At 39.7% G+C, this 17,049-nt stretch overlaps 2 protein-coding genes across 2 annotated transcripts; one reads left to right on the forward strand and one right to left on the reverse strand.

Moving 5' to 3' along the window:
* Positions 1–275: 275 nt before the first annotated feature.
* On the forward strand, positions 276–8,357 carry gcfc2 (GC-rich sequence DNA-binding factor 2). The gene is made up of 18 exons (XM_026171070.2): positions 276–671; positions 1,236–1,337; positions 1,806–2,015; positions 2,142–2,390; positions 2,613–2,713; positions 2,894–3,045; positions 3,294–3,477; positions 3,679–3,802; positions 3,909–3,960; positions 4,130–4,227; positions 4,499–4,698; positions 4,923–5,067; positions 5,584–5,705; positions 5,838–5,914; positions 6,151–6,217; positions 6,306–6,452; positions 6,540–6,676; positions 6,917–8,357. Exons 1-18 carry the CDS (start codon positions 344–346, stop codon positions 7,053–7,055), a joined length of 2,634 nt encoding a protein of 877 aa, XP_026026855.2. The 5' UTR covers positions 276–343; the 3' UTR covers positions 7,056–8,357.
* LOC113024225 (saccharopine dehydrogenase-like oxidoreductase) lies at positions 8,087–17,030 on the reverse strand. Its single transcript, XM_026171108.2, has 12 exons — positions 16,578–17,030; positions 14,622–14,734; positions 13,695–13,775; positions 12,434–12,563; positions 12,246–12,295; positions 11,969–12,099; positions 11,096–11,213; positions 10,752–10,871; positions 10,568–10,624; positions 10,347–10,458; positions 10,062–10,143; positions 8,087–9,387 (listed from the first exon to the last, which is right to left on the reverse strand). The coding sequence occupies exons 1-12, from the start codon at positions 16,774–16,776 to the stop codon at positions 9,297–9,299; spliced, it is 1,284 nt and encodes a 427-aa protein (XP_026026893.2). The 5' UTR covers positions 16,777–17,030; the 3' UTR covers positions 8,087–9,296.
* Positions 17,031–17,049: the final 19 nt, after the last annotated feature.

The raw sequence follows: 17,049 nt of genomic DNA on the forward strand, positions 1-17,049 counted from the left end.
GTCCGTGTGGTTCCTCTAACCTAGTAAAGTTTTAAAAAAGTGCTATTTTCATCCCAGGTTCTGTTTTGACTCCAGTTTATTCCCACAGAGCGCTGCTTTATGTAGTAATTTTAATGAGATGACTAACTATTGTTAATTATTATTATTTATTTCTGTGGAATATCATCGTTTGTGTTTAGTTTACTATAATGTGCAAGCGTTTTTCTTCTGAAAAACTAAACATGTACTCTATTACCCATATTCCCTTGAGGCGTACTTGCGGCAGCTTTGCGACATTTCCAAACGATTTTCGCGGTTTACGGCTAGTTTACAACTTCGCTACCTCCATGGTGAGTGGAGCAAAATGTTCAACAAGAAACCCCGGAGAAACTTTCGGCAAAGAAAAGACTGCTCCAGCGACGATGAGGACCAGCCAAAGAAGAGCGAAGAAGGAGAGGAAAACCCGGAGAAAACCGCTCCAGCTGTGGTAAATAAGCCCCTTAAAGCCGCGCAGAGCCGCGGCATCACTTGCAGCTCCAAGCGGGAAGCGACGCCTCCGAAGCCGGATTCCAGTGACGGAGAAGACGGGGAGAGCGTGGAAATGACAGAAGAAAGAGAAGAGAGAAAGAAAGACCAGGAGGGGACCAAAAAGAAAGAAACCTCTGTTTTGAGTTTCTCCGATGATAAGGAAGGTAAGTAAATGTAAACGAGGCGCTTTAAGGTAAATATCTTTGACTCCTCAGCTCACTGACAACTTTAGAGCAACGTTAGGAATTTGGAAATATTAATCTCCTGTTATCTGTTGGTAAAAGAGGTGAAGAACCTAAACCTCAAAGATACAGTGACAGTTCATAGAGTTCCTAAATGATTTTATCCACTGTCAGTGCTTTCCCTGTCATCTGTCCACATCATCTGCCCAGATGCCTCTTGAACCCCATGTGTTTTACTTTATTGGACCCGAAGGTGACAATAGACACCATTTCCCACATATTGAGACAATGTCACACATTTTGTGTGGCTCTACTTTGCAAAAGTAAAAACATACGATTCCCCCCTAAAAACGTGTGACTTATGAAGAAAAGCTGATCTATGGGGGAATCCATATTGAAACCCAGTGAGGATTATCTAACAGAGCTGCAGCTGGAATACCCAACATTTAGTTTGTAGTGGTCTGATCATCCTAACAGAGGATGGCGGTTGGCGGTGATTGCCCAATGTAACGGCATATAATTCTGGTTTGTTTCACCTTCTCATAGCTGAGGAGTCTACGTTTAAATTGAAGAAGTCATCTGAGAAAACAGTTCTGTTCCAAATTAGGAAGAAGGAGGCTCCGCCTGCCAAGACCATCGTCAGCACAGGTAGGTCCATGATGGGAACAAGAACTCTTAGAAACAGATCTTGAATACAGTATATGTGCATTAAATACACTCACTGGACAGGTGTGATATGTGTATCCAAAAGAATGCATCCATTCCATAGGAGGTGATGAGTAGGGAAGTGACAGCAACAGATCCATGTGTTCACAGGTTTTTTCCTGGTTTAGTCTCTGCAGTTTAGAGATGATTTTGGTAGAGGCAATGAGGCTGTGGTAACTTATTTGACAGAAATTGATGTGTTTTCAAATCCCTTTTGGTCATAAATAAACCAAAATGACTATTTTTCTAATCCTTTCTAATCTTAAGATTATACTGTTAAGGGTTTACATATATAGATTCTTTGCAATATCTAATGTATACCAGAACACATTTTTGGTGAGTAGACGGAATAAACATTTTTATGCCTTTTAGCTAAAATCAATGGCTTCCTGTTCTCTCTTCCACCTTCAGGGGCTGGTGGTGCTGTCTCATCATCTGCTTCACCCAGGCAAGATTATAGCAGTCAGGCGTCACCACATTCTGTGGATGATGACGACGAAGATGATGATGATGATGACAAGGATAATGGGAGCAATGATGACAGTGATAGCGATGAACGTGGAGTGGGATCTCCTTCAGCCAGCTCAGCCTCAGACTCTAGCAGTTCTTCTTATACGCCTGGTATGTTTTGTCAAAGAGAAGGACTCTCAGATTGTTAGGACTACATGATATGATTAAAATCATCAGTTGTTAATCTGGATTCATGGCTGTGTTTTTAAATTTCTTCTGCTTTGTTTGTGCCTGCAGTAAATATCCCCAATGCTAGAGAGATCGAGGCAGCCAAGAGACGGCGTCGTGCCAATCGAACCCAGAAAGAATTCATTCCCCTCAGTAGAGATGGCCAGAGTTCAGCTGGCAGCACACCAGATCACTACAGCAGGGAGGATGAAGATGACAGAGTCAATGATGATGATAATGAGCTGGATGATCATGAGAGGAGAATCGAGTTTGCCCCACGGATGAGGAGCATCAGGGAAAGAATTGCTGAGAAACTTGGTATGAGAGGGCGGGATACAGAAAAAATAGTATGAGGAGGTGAGAAAGAGAGAGAGAAATGGCAGGTGTAGAGAGAAGAAGAACGGTGGGGAAGCATGAAAATGTGAAAGCTGTTTAAGTTAAAAAAGAAAGGTGAAATTTGTCATAATAGGCCTGTCTGAATAGTTCGTATGGATTTTAACCAAACCGTGAATTTTAATTGTCCTATTCTGTGTGTTTTAGGAGAAAGTGATGGCAGTCGGTCAGGGACTGATGGGGAGGAGCAGGAACTCTGGGAAGAGACACAAATTGGGAAGGGAGTCAAAAGACGACCAGGGGAGCAGGTATGAGGGCCAATTAACATCTTGTTTTTGATTCTCATTATTCTGTTAGCACATATCTATAAATGCTGTTACTGTAAGTTATGCACCTGTTTTATACCTTTATGCGTGTCTTTTTGCATTGTTCTGCTGTCATTGCTTTTTGTCTTTTTATCCTCCTTTTATCCTGATATTTTTCATTAGAGCCCATCTGGCAGTGAGTCCAGCAGCTACAGCAGCAGTAGCATAAGCAGGCGAGATAGAGGAAGACAGAAGAAGAAATCTGCAGGAGTCAAAGTTCCAAAGATGCTTCCCCCTGTCACTGTCTCAACGGTCAAGAGAAGGATCGCTGGAAAGTTAGTTTGCTCTTTATTCCACACACTATAACGATTTAAAATATTAATGACAGAACAGATTAGGATTAAATGTTTAAATGATACACTGTACAGCAGTAGTAATTCCTATTAGCATGATTCCAGAGGCCAATAAACATTACATTTATACACTGTGCTTTTATTACTGCATGCTGCCAAAACATGCAACACACATTTCCCCCCATTGTACACTTAACTCCTCCACTTTGTAATATTTTTTTTCTTCCTAGACTTGATTCGTTGAAGGAGGTGTACAGAGCACGCCAGGCAGAGCTCAGAAGGATGGAGGGCGATGTTGAGGGTGCTAAAACCTCGTTGGAGAATCTGGAGGAAAGCTCCTCAGAGAAGCAGCTTAAGTTTTACAGGACCATGACGACTTATGCCCACAACATGGTGGAGTGTTTGCAGGAGAAGGTCAGAAAAGAAAAGTTAACATTTAAAGCAACAACTGAAAAAAAGAGTAGTTTATCTTTAAGCTTTAAATTGTTCTACTGTGTATTCATATGATATAAACCAGTACAGCATTATCTGTTTTTTTTTCTCAATACTTGACTAAATTATCCCAGATAAATAATCCCACAATAATTTAGGTGACTCTCCTTTTATTTGCTGAAGGTTGTTGAGATAAACTCTCTGGAGCTGGAGTTGCACACTCTGCTGTCTGACCAGATGGAGGCGCTGTTGGCTCAGAGACGAGAGAAGATTAAGGAGCAGGCAGACCACCTGCAGCAGCTTAGCTGTGAGTGAAGTGTGTGTGTGTGTGTGTGTCTCTCCACGTATATTAAAACCTACTGTGCAGTGTGTCTCAGGATGTAATATTTAAATTAACTGGATGTAATTTGTAGATAACATAGCAGAGCAGAGTGCAAGTTCAGCCAATGGATCAGAAACTCAGTGGTGAGTGTAATGAAATACCTTTCAAGATTACATTTCCTGGTTTGCTTTGTTACTTTTCTAATTTATTCTGTTCATGTATTAGAAAAAGGAAGTATATGCATGCATTTGAGCAGGTACTCCATTCTAGTCTTGCACAGATATGGGTTTAATATTTGTCTCTGTGTTCCAGTGAGGTAAACGTCGGTGTTAAAACTGAGGAAGACTTTGATATGGCTGAAGACACACAACCTTCAGCAGAAGAGCAGGAGCAGCTGCAGAAGAACATAGGTGAGGCGTGGTTGTTCAGCTCTCTGTATGAGCATCAATTTGTAGGCGAAGGCTTTGCTAAAATGGTGTACCTTAAACACAGTGAAGTATAATACAATTAAATTCTGCAAGACTGCAATATAAATATTTTCTATTTATTACGGCAACTCTCTTCTCTCTTTGTGGCTTTCTCTTTTAGTTTCTAGGCTATAAACTTGAGAAAATCCTGATTTGCTTGATGCCTGTGTATTTATCTGTCTCTCTTTTCTTCCCCTTTCTGTGTCTGCTCCAGCTGACATACTGTTGAGGTCTAAGGCAGTATTTTCTGATGTCCAAGAAGACTTCTGCAGTGTTAAAAAGATTCTGTCTCGCTTTGAAGAATGGAGGGAATGCTACTCGGAGTCCTACCACAATGCTTATATCTCTCTGTGTCTGCCCAAGTTGCTGAACCCCATCATCAGGCATCAGCTGCTGGCGTGGAACCCTTTAAAAGTACTTGAACTTGTGTACGCATACAGAGGGTTTGAGGTTTTAGACATGGATTAACGCTACTCCCAGACTAAGACCTGCATTTAAAAAAAGAAAGAAAAAAAAAAAGTTTGTGGTCCAGGACTAGGCTTAATCCATGTCTGGGGAATTGAACTGTAAACACAGCTGCCATTAGTTATGATGTTATAATATGCAGCAATAACCATAGATTTATTGTTGTGTCTCAGGATACCAGTGGAGACTTTGAAAACCTCCCATGGTTCACAGCAGTGGAGACCTTTTGTCATGGACATGGCCACGAAGAGCTGGAGCACACAGACAGACAGACGCTGTCCAGCGTCATAGAGAGGACCGTCGTACCCAAAATGACTGGTACTGTGGACTCAATGATCTGTGCTCCCCATAATTTAAGAAGCAAAAACATCCAAGTACAGGACTGCATAGGGGTCGTTGCTTTTTCATTTTTAAACTAAAATCCATTTCATGATTTAATCTGAGGCAGTATTATCTGAGCATTTTTTTTCTTTTACTTTGCTTTTTGGTTCAGCTTTTCAGGTGCTGTGGATAATCAAATCTAAATCATTTTTTAGGTCCAGAATGTATGAATCGTCTTAGGGATTTAGAATAGCTTTATGCAGCAAAATTAACAGTCCATACCAAATGAATTACCAAGTCACTCTGCCTATAACTAATATTTTACAGTGGTCTCCCTTGCCTGGTATAGTTATATTGGAACGAAGGTTTGCCTTGAATTCCTCTTAGCCTTTTATATTGATTGCTCTCTGCTGGTCTTTGAAAAATCCATATGCACATTATAATGACCTCAACTACAGACACGAGATGTGTCAAATACTGACCCTGCCTGTCTTTGTGTGTCTTTGTTTCCAGCTTATGTGGAGCTGGTGTGGGATCCCATGTCCCACCAACAGTCTGTCTGTCTGACTGATGTGTGCCACAGTCTGAAGGAGGACTATTCTGTCTTTGAAGGAGAGCATAGCAAGCCAGTCAAGGTAAAGCCAACACTTACACATTTTTCAAAACAAAACTCACCTTTGCTGTTGTCTTTTACCATTTAAAACGTGCCTATTATTTACTGGGTCGTACTTTCAGATACATATTTTGTGTATTTGTCTCCCACTCAGGCATTCACAGAGGCTCTGGTTCGCAGGCTGAGAAGCTGTGTAGATGACGATGTCTTTATTCCCCTGTACCCCAAAAAGTGAGTTTCTGTTTGATGTGTTTAAAAATGAATATCAGGTGTTGAGTACAACACCTGCATTTTGTATCCTTTTGTTCCTTATTTGATACAAAGTATAGTACTTCCTTGTATTAAATAAGGAAATGTATCTAAAACTCTCTTCAGTCATTAGATAAAATTGTCAGATAATAGTCAGATATGGTCATTTAAACCTGTTGTATTTGCACTTTATTTATACTGTCTGATCTTCTATTCAGGTTTCTTGAAGAGGCGTCTTCACCTCAGCGTCACTTCAGAGATCAGCGGTTCTGGACAGCTGTAAAAGTACTGCTCAGACATTTGTGTTGTGTCAGATTTTGACTGTATTTTGAAACTTCTCAAGCTAATATCAATTGCATTGCTTTTCATTTAGCTCTTAGGCAATATGGGGAAGTGGGATTTACTGCTCCCCGAGTCTGTATTGAAGGAACTGATGCTGGACAAGCTGTTGAACCGATACCTCATGACCACACTGTGCAGTCACACGTTGTCCAACAATGCTGTTTATGCATGCAAAAAGGTATTTGAATGCATCACAGTTGTTGGTGTTCTACATATTAGTTTGACGTTGATAATGATGCTTTATCACTCCTCGCTCCCTCCTCAGATAGCAGATGGTTTACCCCCGTCTTGGTTTAAAGGGGAGAGCACCTGTTTGCCTCAGCTCCACAATTTCAGAAACCACATAGTTCAGAAAGTTCATGCCATCTGTAAACAGCAGCCTCCCACAGATCCCAACACCAGGTAATAAAGCATGTTTTTGTAGAAAACAGTAAGATAAGTCAACATCAAATAGATGCCCTTTTTAAATTAATTTTATATTGCTAGATTTTTTTTGTTTCACTTGATACACAAGCTATTGGAGACTTTCCTGCAGTGTGACAGCAATATTTCTATAAAGTCATTATCTTCATACGTTTGTGCAGATGTTCCCCACCCCCACCCAACAAATGTTGTAATCAGAATCATGTGTTTCTGCTATAGGGCTGCTGTGGTTGACCTACTAAAGGTTTTGAGTACAATCAGATGCCACGACTCCATCATGGCCATAGCAGAAAAATACCACTATGAAGATGCCATCTACTCTCATCAGCTGCTGAACCCAGAGACTGCATGGGTCTGAAAAAGATCAAGGGAAGACGGCTCAAACTGAAATACCAACCGCCTAATGTGAGGTGGCGTGTACAAAACTGTATGCTCCACCTTGACTGAAGCAATAGTTGAGATGAACACATGTTTGTAAAATAATTCACATTCCTACAATTTGGAATTGTGAATATGTCGCTGTTTAAACAGGATAATTGGATTTTTTTTATGAATAAATGCCTTTTGTGATTGTTTGTTTAAACCTTTTGCCGTTTAAGGTGTTTGAAATCGCACAAACTTCTTTTCTCTTTAATCCCACTCCACATTAGATTTTTATCACTGACATCACTACACAAGCTACAGTCCTGTTGAGGTTTTCTTATTAAATTGTCCGGTTTCTTATGAACAGATGCTGACAAGACAGACATCTGAAGCAAGGACAGAAAGAAAGGAGATGAGCTTTGTCATCTCCTTTCCCCTGTCAGGGGTGTTTTTCTTTAGTTAATACCAATATCATCTGTCAGATCACATTAAATACAGTACGCAGCACTGAGCTCAGGTCTTGCTTAAATTAAAAAAAAAAAAAAGTTAACCACATGAGGTTTACTGCATGAAAACTTTGCTTTTCTAACAATCATAATACATCAGAATCACCTGCATTATTTCAGGTTTTTGAGGGATGTTTGTGTACTAGAAGACCGCTGTAATAAAACTGATCACTTTGTATGTAACTAAACCTCCAGATACACAAGAGAGACAGTGAACTTGTGTGGCAAAGATAGTCTATGAGAGAACTCTCCAAAGTGTGGTGGTATCAGTTCAGTTTTTTTAAAATCAGGATTCACTTGTGATTCCAGTCTCTGAAGTTAAATGTAATTTAGAAAATACTTAACTGCCCAAATAGGCATCTCAAGACATTTCACGATAGTTGCCAAGTGGCAGGACTTGCTCGTAGAAGAGCTCTTAAACTTTCTTGTACTACTAGTGCATACTCTACAATGTAAACTGACTTCACAGGAAATGCAGATGATGTTTCTGTGACGCATGAAAAAGATACAAGACTTGTAATTATTTGCGGAGTTGGCTTTATTTCTGAGCAAAGCACACCAAAACAACCCCAAAACAGCTTGCCACGTGCACATAACGCCCAAACATGAAAAACAAGTCTACGCTGACAAAAATCATCACTGCAGGTGAAACTAATCCAGTCAAAGGAGCAAGGAAAAGATGTTTACAAGCCCTGTTTGGTTTCATGGAGTAACTCATGCTGTTTGATGCACAGGCAGCTGGATTCATTATTCTGACAATGCTCAAAGGTAACCGTTTTGAAGGTGAACCCCTGGAAATTCAGGCTAAAAGGAACTAGCCTTTTAAAAAAATAAAACAAGCAATTAGTCCAACAAGCAAGGAAGATTTTATCTACAGTGACAGGCCAGGAAAGGCAGGCGTGTACATAAACACACAGCAGGTCTCTGTCCTCTACTATTGGCTTTACTTCACACAACCAGAGCAAAATATGTACAGCTATCATGTTAATGCTACTTAGTATTACTGCTGTACATATAAAGCTACTGTATGCTACAACGCTTAGAGTGCAGAAGTTGACTTTCCAAGAAAGAGGTGTTTCATGAAGTTCACAACAGCTGCAGTCCTTGAAAATCATTACAAATCTACTGCAAATAGTAATACTTTGTTTTAAACTGAAGGGAGCATGCAGTTTTCCCCCTTTCCTCGTGTCCAATTAGTCCCATTCTGTTTAAAGTGAATCCCAGTTGTGTGGCAACTTAAACAAGACTCTTTTTATTCCATTTGTTGCACATAGAAAATGTGTCTAACCAATTTCTCTTAGTCTGATTATAATTTAACATGCTTTCTTTACCATTTGTGTTTAAAGATGTGAAGTAAATCCGGTTCTTCCCAGAATTCCTTTTTCAAGTCGCCAGAAATTGTGTTAGTGGAGGACCATGCGAAACCCATTTGTTTTACTGCCCTTGGCTAGAAAACACTGCCACAGTTGTGCTTTTTTGTTTTGCAAGCAGAACTTTAATACATTCAAGCTGAAAAGAGACAGGCAAGTTTCTGACTAAGTGAAAAGAATAAATGTCAAAAATAACACTAGAAAAAACCCCCAAAAAACAATACCAGGACTTCATCTGAAACTCATCTGTCTTGTGATTAAACAGCTCTCTTCCAATGTTGGAAACTTTTTACTTCCTGTTATGCATATTAGTAAGTGCTCACAAAAACCTGGAGAACGGCAGCAGGGAGAGAACAAACTTTAGATGACAGAGAACTGGATGCCGTGCTTGTTGAGGCGGTCGACTAGTGTGGTCTTCGCAAACGCAGCTCCTGGAGTATATACTCCTCCCCTGGAGAATGTACAAAATTAACTGTATTAGACCAAGTCCCAGAAATGTCACCAAGTGAGATTCACTTATACATAAAACCACTACGCTTGTGCATTGACTAATATTGAATCATGACAGTGACTCAAATGGTGAAGCAATATATGACGTTTTTCACATTCTCACGCACACATTTTGAACTTTGAAGCCGTTTTACACTAATACACACTCACATTTCACAGCATCATTTAACAGCATGCAGACTTCCATCTGGTTTATGAGTAAATTCAGTCATCCATTTTATTTGGGAGTGAGTTTAAATTATTATTTACATAGACTGGTAAGATATACTTGATGTTTTGTCATGTGATAAAGGCAGAGTACATCCTGGAGAGATCGCCAGTCTATTGCAGGGCTATCACAGAGAGTGAGCAGCACAGTGATGCTGCACTGCTTCCTGTGCGAAGTTTGCATGTTCCCCATGTGCTCTAAATTGACCTTACATGTGAATATGACTATTAATGGTTGTCTGTCTCTCTTAGTTATCCTATGCCAGGTGGTATAGGCTTAAGCCCCTCCCTGTGACCCTGAATTTTATAAGCTGGAGAGGGAGGTTGGGTGGATGAATGTTGTGCTTTGTAATTGAGTGTGAAGTCACATCCAGGTCAGGCGGTAGATGTGGGGGAGTGTTGACTCACTTTTTAGGCAAGGCTGCAGCTTCGTTGAGAAGGGTTAGAGCAGCCTGAACCATGGCGATGGGCGTGGCCACGTATCCAGCCTCTGAATAACAGAAAGAAAAATTACTTGGATTAGACTTGGATTGCAAAGAAAGGCCAGGCTGGCTACCTGGGCTAATTTGTATTCCTTTCACTCCAGAGAAACGGTGCCATGTTTCCTGTTTTCAAGGACTTTTAAGAGTCTGCTGCATGGTGATTGCATCAAAGACAAAATCTTGTCTTTGATGACCCTTAATTTCAGATTACCTGGTCCTTGAACCCGTGTGCGGATTTTGGCGCTAGGTTTTTCTTGGGAGGTGTCCTGTTCCTCAGTGTAGCCCTCTCCATAGAAGGTGAACTGGAAGGATGAAGCCTCCATCTAAAACATGCCAGAAAACAGAACACTTTCTTTAGCAGACATAACCTTTTTTGTTCTGTTTTTATTTTCACATGGATTTAAGATTAACTGTAGACTGTTTGTGCTTTACCTGCTTCCTAGTTGGTCCAGCCTTCGAAAACATTCCAAAGGAGAAGAACTCCGGGTACTAAAGGCAAAGATTAAAAACAGATGAGTGTCACAGCATTTCCAAACACCCATGATGTATTTTATACTGTACAGTTACAGTCGACTGATATTATAAATGCAGTAAACCACATTTTGTGTTAGCTTACTTTGATGAGCAGATTCCGTCCAAAACTGAACTTGACCAAGAACAAGAACATCATGCCAGCAAACAACATTTTGATGATGTTTCCGATACCTCCTATTCCTGCATACGCGCCATACTGGACCTGCAGTTTATGATGAGAGGCAGTGAAATACAAGCGGCACAAATGTGAAAAAACAAAGTTGTTGTGTCCTGGACACCACGTCGTCACATGAGATTTTACAAGTGAATCAGCAGACATTTAACACAAGTACAATGTGTGTAAAGCGGTCCCCGGATGTTAAATTTAATAAAAAAAAAAAAAAGATATTAAAGAGAAACTAGCTAGTAAATAAATAAAAGACTGACCGGAGTGGCTTGACATTCCTCTGTCAGGAAGCGCTGAGTTCTCTTCACAACAGAGGGATCTGAGCCCATGAAGGGCACAGAGTACTGCTGGAGCTCATTACAGTAGAACAGCGCTCCCCTACAAATACAAGCATTTCAGGGATTACACAAAATTATGTGTGGGGCAAGGTGTAATACATGCATTTGTGCACTATGGGACTGTAGAATCTAACAGAAATGATCTTTCTGTTATATCAAACACACGCTCATATATGCATCTACACATCAGTTTACATCCTATCAGTGGGATCATTACATCTGTGTTATTAGCTGCTTGCATGCACACAGTGGCTCATAACTGCTGCCAGCTATGCTCTTGAAATGGGACAGGTAACAAATTAATACTGGTATATACTAATCAGTACCAAAGTATTGCTAATCCCTTATCCAAATGGTGTTGCTAAAGATTTATATGTAATGTTAATTCATTTAACATGGTTATGATATGGTTGAGCGATAACATTTAAAGATGCTGTGCGGCAGACAGAAGTATTTAGTATCCTCTGTGAAAAAATGTAGTTGCACACAATAAATGTAGAAACACCACAAGTACTGCATTTTTTTAATATCTGAACATGGATGCTGTACCGGCATCTTCCATGCAGCCTCATACCTCCACATGAAGCCATCTCAGCCTCAAGTCAAGGTAACACATACTGCTGAATAGTATCAGCTTCGGAGTACTGGTATTGACATAAGAATGAATAAAATTCTAACAACCATCCTTCATACTGTCTCCAGACTGTTTTTTTTATGTTCATCCACTGCAATATTTACTCTGAGGCAGGCAATTTGATGCAAATCAAAAAAATACTTTAAATTAGCTTTGTGTACCTGCGTTTAAGCTTTGTGCCAACCGTGGGGAGAGGTTTGTGATTAAACTTTCTCCTAAGATTCTGAAGCTTCTGGCTGTCAGCAAATCCATAGATGGCTGACTGCCATGTGCCATCATGGATACACCCACCCTGTCAGAAGAAAACAGAAACACGCGCACACACACACACACGTGAAATAAGAAAATATGGAGACCATACGTAAGAATTACTGAGCACAAGTACAGAAGAACGTGTGTAATGAAGCTTAAACAACAAGCTGGTTCACAGATTCATACCTCAGCTCCTGCACTGACAGTCAGGAAGCTCTCCACGGCAGTCAGTGTGCCTGTGGATAAACAAATACACAAGTTTATATCATTAAATCATTAACTCCATAGCCCTGTCAAAGAGAGCTTAAATTTGAATAATATTGTGTATATGAACATGTATACTGAATGTGTAGACTATGTCACTATTTGCATACCCTTGAACTGGTCTCTGGTGTAGAGGACCCCCATGTCTGCAGGAATGGAGTCAAATCCACAGCTCCCAATGATGTACACACCTTTTTCAGCTGCCTGGCTGCTGTAGTTCAATTGCATGCCCTCCAGAAACTAGATAACAGCAGAAAGAAACTCAAGTTAAGGCGCACGCAGACACGCGCACGCATGCACATGCACGCACGCACAAAAAGTCTTACATTTCTACGATTTTTTTTAAAAACCTTTTTGCATTTTCTTAATTAAAGCATGAACAAGACAATTTGCCAAAAACACCTAAATATACTGTCACTGGAGGAAAGATTTTTTTATTTTTACAAATGCAAAAAACACCATGTTCTCAATTCTTAAGGAGGGTTATATTTCATGTAGCTTTCATGCAACCTTTTGGAAATGATAAATAGTCAGGGAATACACATAAACCTAATAAAAACTAAATTCGGATCACCAAAGCGTCTGCATCTGTGTTGCAGTAGGACTTATTGCGTCACACATGAGCACCTGACAGTAAGGCAGCTGTTGCTGTCATGGGACCCAGTGAGAAATAATTTTGTCTAACTAGCTGCAGCATCAAACTCAGCACATCTCCCATTTATTTCTAAACAAGAGCTGAATGTTAGCTTTGTGCACAGTAGAGGTGGGAATCACCATACATCCCACGATACGATATTATCACAATACTTAACGCACGATACAATATTATTGCAATTTTATTTTTTTATTATTATTATTATTATTATTATTATTATTATTATTATTATTATTTAATATATTATATTATTATTATTTATTTATGAAAACTGCAGCCCATTCAGCAACTGAAGAATTTGAAAGTAAATTAAAACAAAATATAATTTTACATTAAATAAAAAAGTTTTAAACTTAATTAAAATAAAACATGTCTTAATTTAAAATAAGTAAACTGTCATGTTTATTGCTGCCAAAAAAAAGTTAAACACATTTGGACAGTGAAGGAATGTCAGGATTCTTGCTCAGAAAAAGGATCAACATGCTCTGAAGTCAGAGCACAAAAACCTTTTTTGTAACAAAATATCGATTTCTGCTGTCCCTGTATCGATACATTATTAGCAAACAAAATATCACGATACTACACAGTATCGATTTTTTCCCCCACCCCTAGTGCACAGTTCTAAATCATGTTTACCAGTGTGTGTGTGTGTGTGTCTGTGTTTTCCTCAAGCCAACATCAAACCCGAGGAAACCTTCATACATTACAGTACAAACCTGAGGCTCCCCACTGATGTCAATATGGTGTGCTCCATTTTCCACGCAGGCTTTGACCACTGGCTCCCCATAGAATCTGTACTATAAACACAGACAGAAACTAATTGAATTACTTAATTTTCACAATTTTAAAAATTGGCCATTTTCCCCACTGCGAAATCCTTGTGCTACACAGGTGAAAATCCATCTTCTCCAACACACATCACGTAGCATTTGCTCTCAGGTACCAGTGTCTTTGCTCCCCTTAATTGTTCAACATGAAACGATCCCTCCCTGGCTTTCCACACAAAAACAATTTGCAGCAAATCCTGTTGAACGTGTTCACTTCATTGCCAGGTGTTAACACACTGGTTTATTTTAGATACGCAAGCAAAACCTAATATAAAAACAACAGGCTTCTGTGTCTGAGTTTGAAGAAAGCTGGCAGGGTGCTGCTGTGCATTACAATTGTGGTTACTGTAGTCAAAGAATTTGATTAAATAATACAAACAAACCTGAATGATGCACAGGATGCAATTCAGTGGTGCTGGAAACCCACTCTTCATTCCAACTTTAACATAATGCTAGCTATTGTGTGCTACACGTCAGTAGCCTTCATTGTGTGAATGTAAGCTGAAGTGAACGCTGCTCTGAGTGAGTGAGTGAGTGAGTGAGTGAGTGAGTGAGTGTGTGTGTGTGTGTGTGTGTGTGTGTGTGTGTGTGTGTGTGTGTGTGTGTGTGTGTGAGAGAGAGAGAGAAAGAGAAAGAAAGACAGAGATTCAAAGAAGGAGAAAGAGAAAGAGATGGGGGTGATAACTTATTCTTATGCCAAAGCAGGATGCCATCACACTAATCTTGGCAGTTTGTGTGAGAGAAAACTAGTTTATGTCATGACATGGAGCAAGTAATAATACACAAACACAAGCTTCTGTGGAACTGTCAACTTACAGGCCCGACGCAGTTGAGAACAATCACAGCCTGTTTGCACATGGCTGAAAGGGAGTCTGGTTCCCCGACATCTGCGACGATGATGTCCACCTCCGCCCTCAGCTCAGGCTTACCTACACACACACAAAGTCACATAAGTAACAGCATTTTCATTCGTTTCATATAAACCAATGAAAGTCCAGTTCACTGGAAGTCCAATGAATATGTCTGGCAGCATATTCACAGGCAGTGCTATTACACCCCAGCTATCACACTACTATCCGAGCAAATATGCAAAGTCGGTCACTTATTTTTGTCTGTGTAAACATTTTCTGTCATACTGTTAAAATTACAAGGAGCTATGATGATTGTTTCAAACTGGATGAAATGAGGGACTGCATAAAGGTCCAGAACATGAACTGTGTTAACTGGGAATCAGGAAAAAGCTACTAAAGTCTATGAATAAAAACATGAACTTGTAAATGATTATAACAGGTAAAAAAAATGAAGCCAGCCTCCTAAAGGAATATTAAAAGTTTTGCCCTGATGAGATTAGCCTAGTTTAGTCAAATGAATATAAAAAGCCCCAAGTCATTTTACAGTCTGACAGAAGAGCAAGTGGTCACAGACACACATCTGTGGAGAATGAAGATGAAAAATATTACTTCTGTGTAAAATATACTGTTTTGTTATTCCTGAGTTTGAGTTTTAACCAATAGACGTGCAAATGTGTGAGAACTCTGTACAGCATTCGAGTGAAAACGAGGACAACATAGTGTAAAAGAATGCAGATGCTGCACAGGCTGGAAGAAATATCTTGAATAACTAAGACATTAAACAGCATGAGTAATTATAAAATGTGCCACTGTAACTATAGAAAGCCTCTAGAAGACAAACAAACACATAAGCCATCTTCAGTGCTCACTGAGAGGCTGGACTAGAGTGCTGTCATGGACGGGGATAGTACAGCGAACTGGTATGTTCCATCAGCTGTTGCACACTCCCTGAAGAGAAAGCCGAAGAGGATTGGACAATAGAATAACAATCTAATCCTTTGGAAACTTGAATCACTATAACAACAACAGAATAGCTCCCTGATCTTCAGCTAGTGATGGACTCAATTATCCATGTTTAGCGTGTTGCATAGATACAAATCATCAACCTGGAAACTTACTGCCATTCTAAATATGTTTAGTATATATCTGTTATTCCACACCACATTTTTGAATATATTCCTGTGAATAGTATTTCTATTTCTGCTCTGTGACTGCAGCAGCAATGGCAGAATTCCACGTGCTAATGATTATTTGACATATAAACTGATGATATTTTACTTGGATTTTCTGTTTGGGAAAATAAGACATTCTGTTAGATAAGAAAATGATCATGCGATGCATTCCTAGTTTCTTCCTCTGAAGGAATTAAACTGCACTATTTTGTTTGAAATGTTAATTAAAATAATGTTTATTTAGTTGATCAAACAATAAGAGGCTGAGATAAGAACAATTTACAGCTTATCTTATCTATAGTAGAAGAAGAATTATTAAGGATTAACCTTTGGTTGCAACATCAGCTTTACTGTACTTTGAGTTGAGGGTCAAAGTCACAGCAAATTCAATGTAACCCTGGCAATGTAACCATGTTTTAAGAAAACAATAACTGTAGCCCTGCATTTTTTATTATTATTTTTAAATTGCAAACAACACAAACAACCCTTTGTGAAGACATTCCAGCGTCAATAAGCATATGCGCTCATTTCTCCTCCTCAGGCTTCTTGCGGTAACAAATTGAAGTAGTGCATGCATTTCATCTATATCTTTATTTTATTATGTAAACAGTCTGTAAGTACGGATTTGTGTTTTTCCAGTTTTAATTTTCATTTCATTTAATTAAAATGTTTAAGTCAACAAGAATACCCTTATTTTAGTGACTATTTGCTTGTATATGCACAGCTTATGGGATCAATCGGATACATACTGAGTGCTCCGGCGGCCTGCTCCAGAACTTTTTCCAGCTTCTGTTTGCTCCTACCGGCCACGGCCCACTTCAAGCTCCCCTTTGGACCCTCGGACGCCGTCCGGGCTACCTCTTCCACCACAAACTGGCCCGTGAACCCGGAGGCTCCGAAGATAACCAGATGGTACGGCCTGCTTGAAGATGTTTCTACACGCGCCATAGTGACAGCAGACAAGCTCGCACAGACACCTGCAGCCCTTGCACCAGGATCCTGGATCCAGTCTGACAGCCTGGCAGACTGCGTGCGTTTTTACGGCGCTCCTTGGTCTACTTCCGTAGCAGGATAATATGCTAATATGCTAGTAGATATTGACAGCAGTGGGAGTTTTTAGCTGTTTAAACAATTTCTTCCAAAGGAACTGGAGTTATTATATTATATTTAGGACAAAATTCTATGTATTGTTTAGTTTTCTGCGAAATATGTGTAACTTCT

The sequence above is a fragment of the Astatotilapia calliptera genome, chromosome 1, assembly GCF_964374335.1.
Source record: "Astatotilapia calliptera chromosome 1, fAstCal68.1, whole genome shotgun sequence".
NCBI lineage: Eukaryota > Metazoa > Chordata > Actinopteri > Cichliformes > Cichlidae > Astatotilapia > Astatotilapia calliptera.

What these genes read in the sequence shown, in the direction of transcription:
- gcfc2 (XM_026171070.2), top strand. Translation starts at nt 344, where the DNA reads ATGTTCAACAAGAAACCCCGGAGAAACTTTCGGCAAAGAAAAGACTGC. An exon ending in GCAGCTGCAGAAGAACATAG is followed by an intron (nt 4,228 to 4,498) that starts GTGAGGCGTGGT and finishes TGTCTGCTCCAG; the next exon opens with CTGACATACTGTTGAGGTCT. An exon ending in CCCACAGATCCCAACACCAG is followed by an intron (nt 6,677 to 6,916) that starts GTAATAAAGCAT and finishes TTTCTGCTATAG; the next exon opens with GGCTGCTGTGGTTGACCTAC.
- LOC113024225 (XM_026171108.2), bottom strand. Translation starts at nt 16,776, where the DNA reads ATGGCGCGTGTAGAAACATCTTCAAGCAGGCCGTACCATCTGGTTATC. An exon ending in CTGTCAGTGCAGGAGCTGAG is followed by an intron (nt 12,100 to 12,245) that starts GTATGAATCTGT and finishes TTCTTCTGACAG; the next exon opens with GGTGGGTGTATCCATGATGG. An exon ending in CACACGGGTTCAAGGACCAG is followed by an intron (nt 10,144 to 10,346) that starts GTAATCTGAAAT and finishes TCTGTTATTCAG; the next exon opens with AGGCTGGATACGTGGCCACG.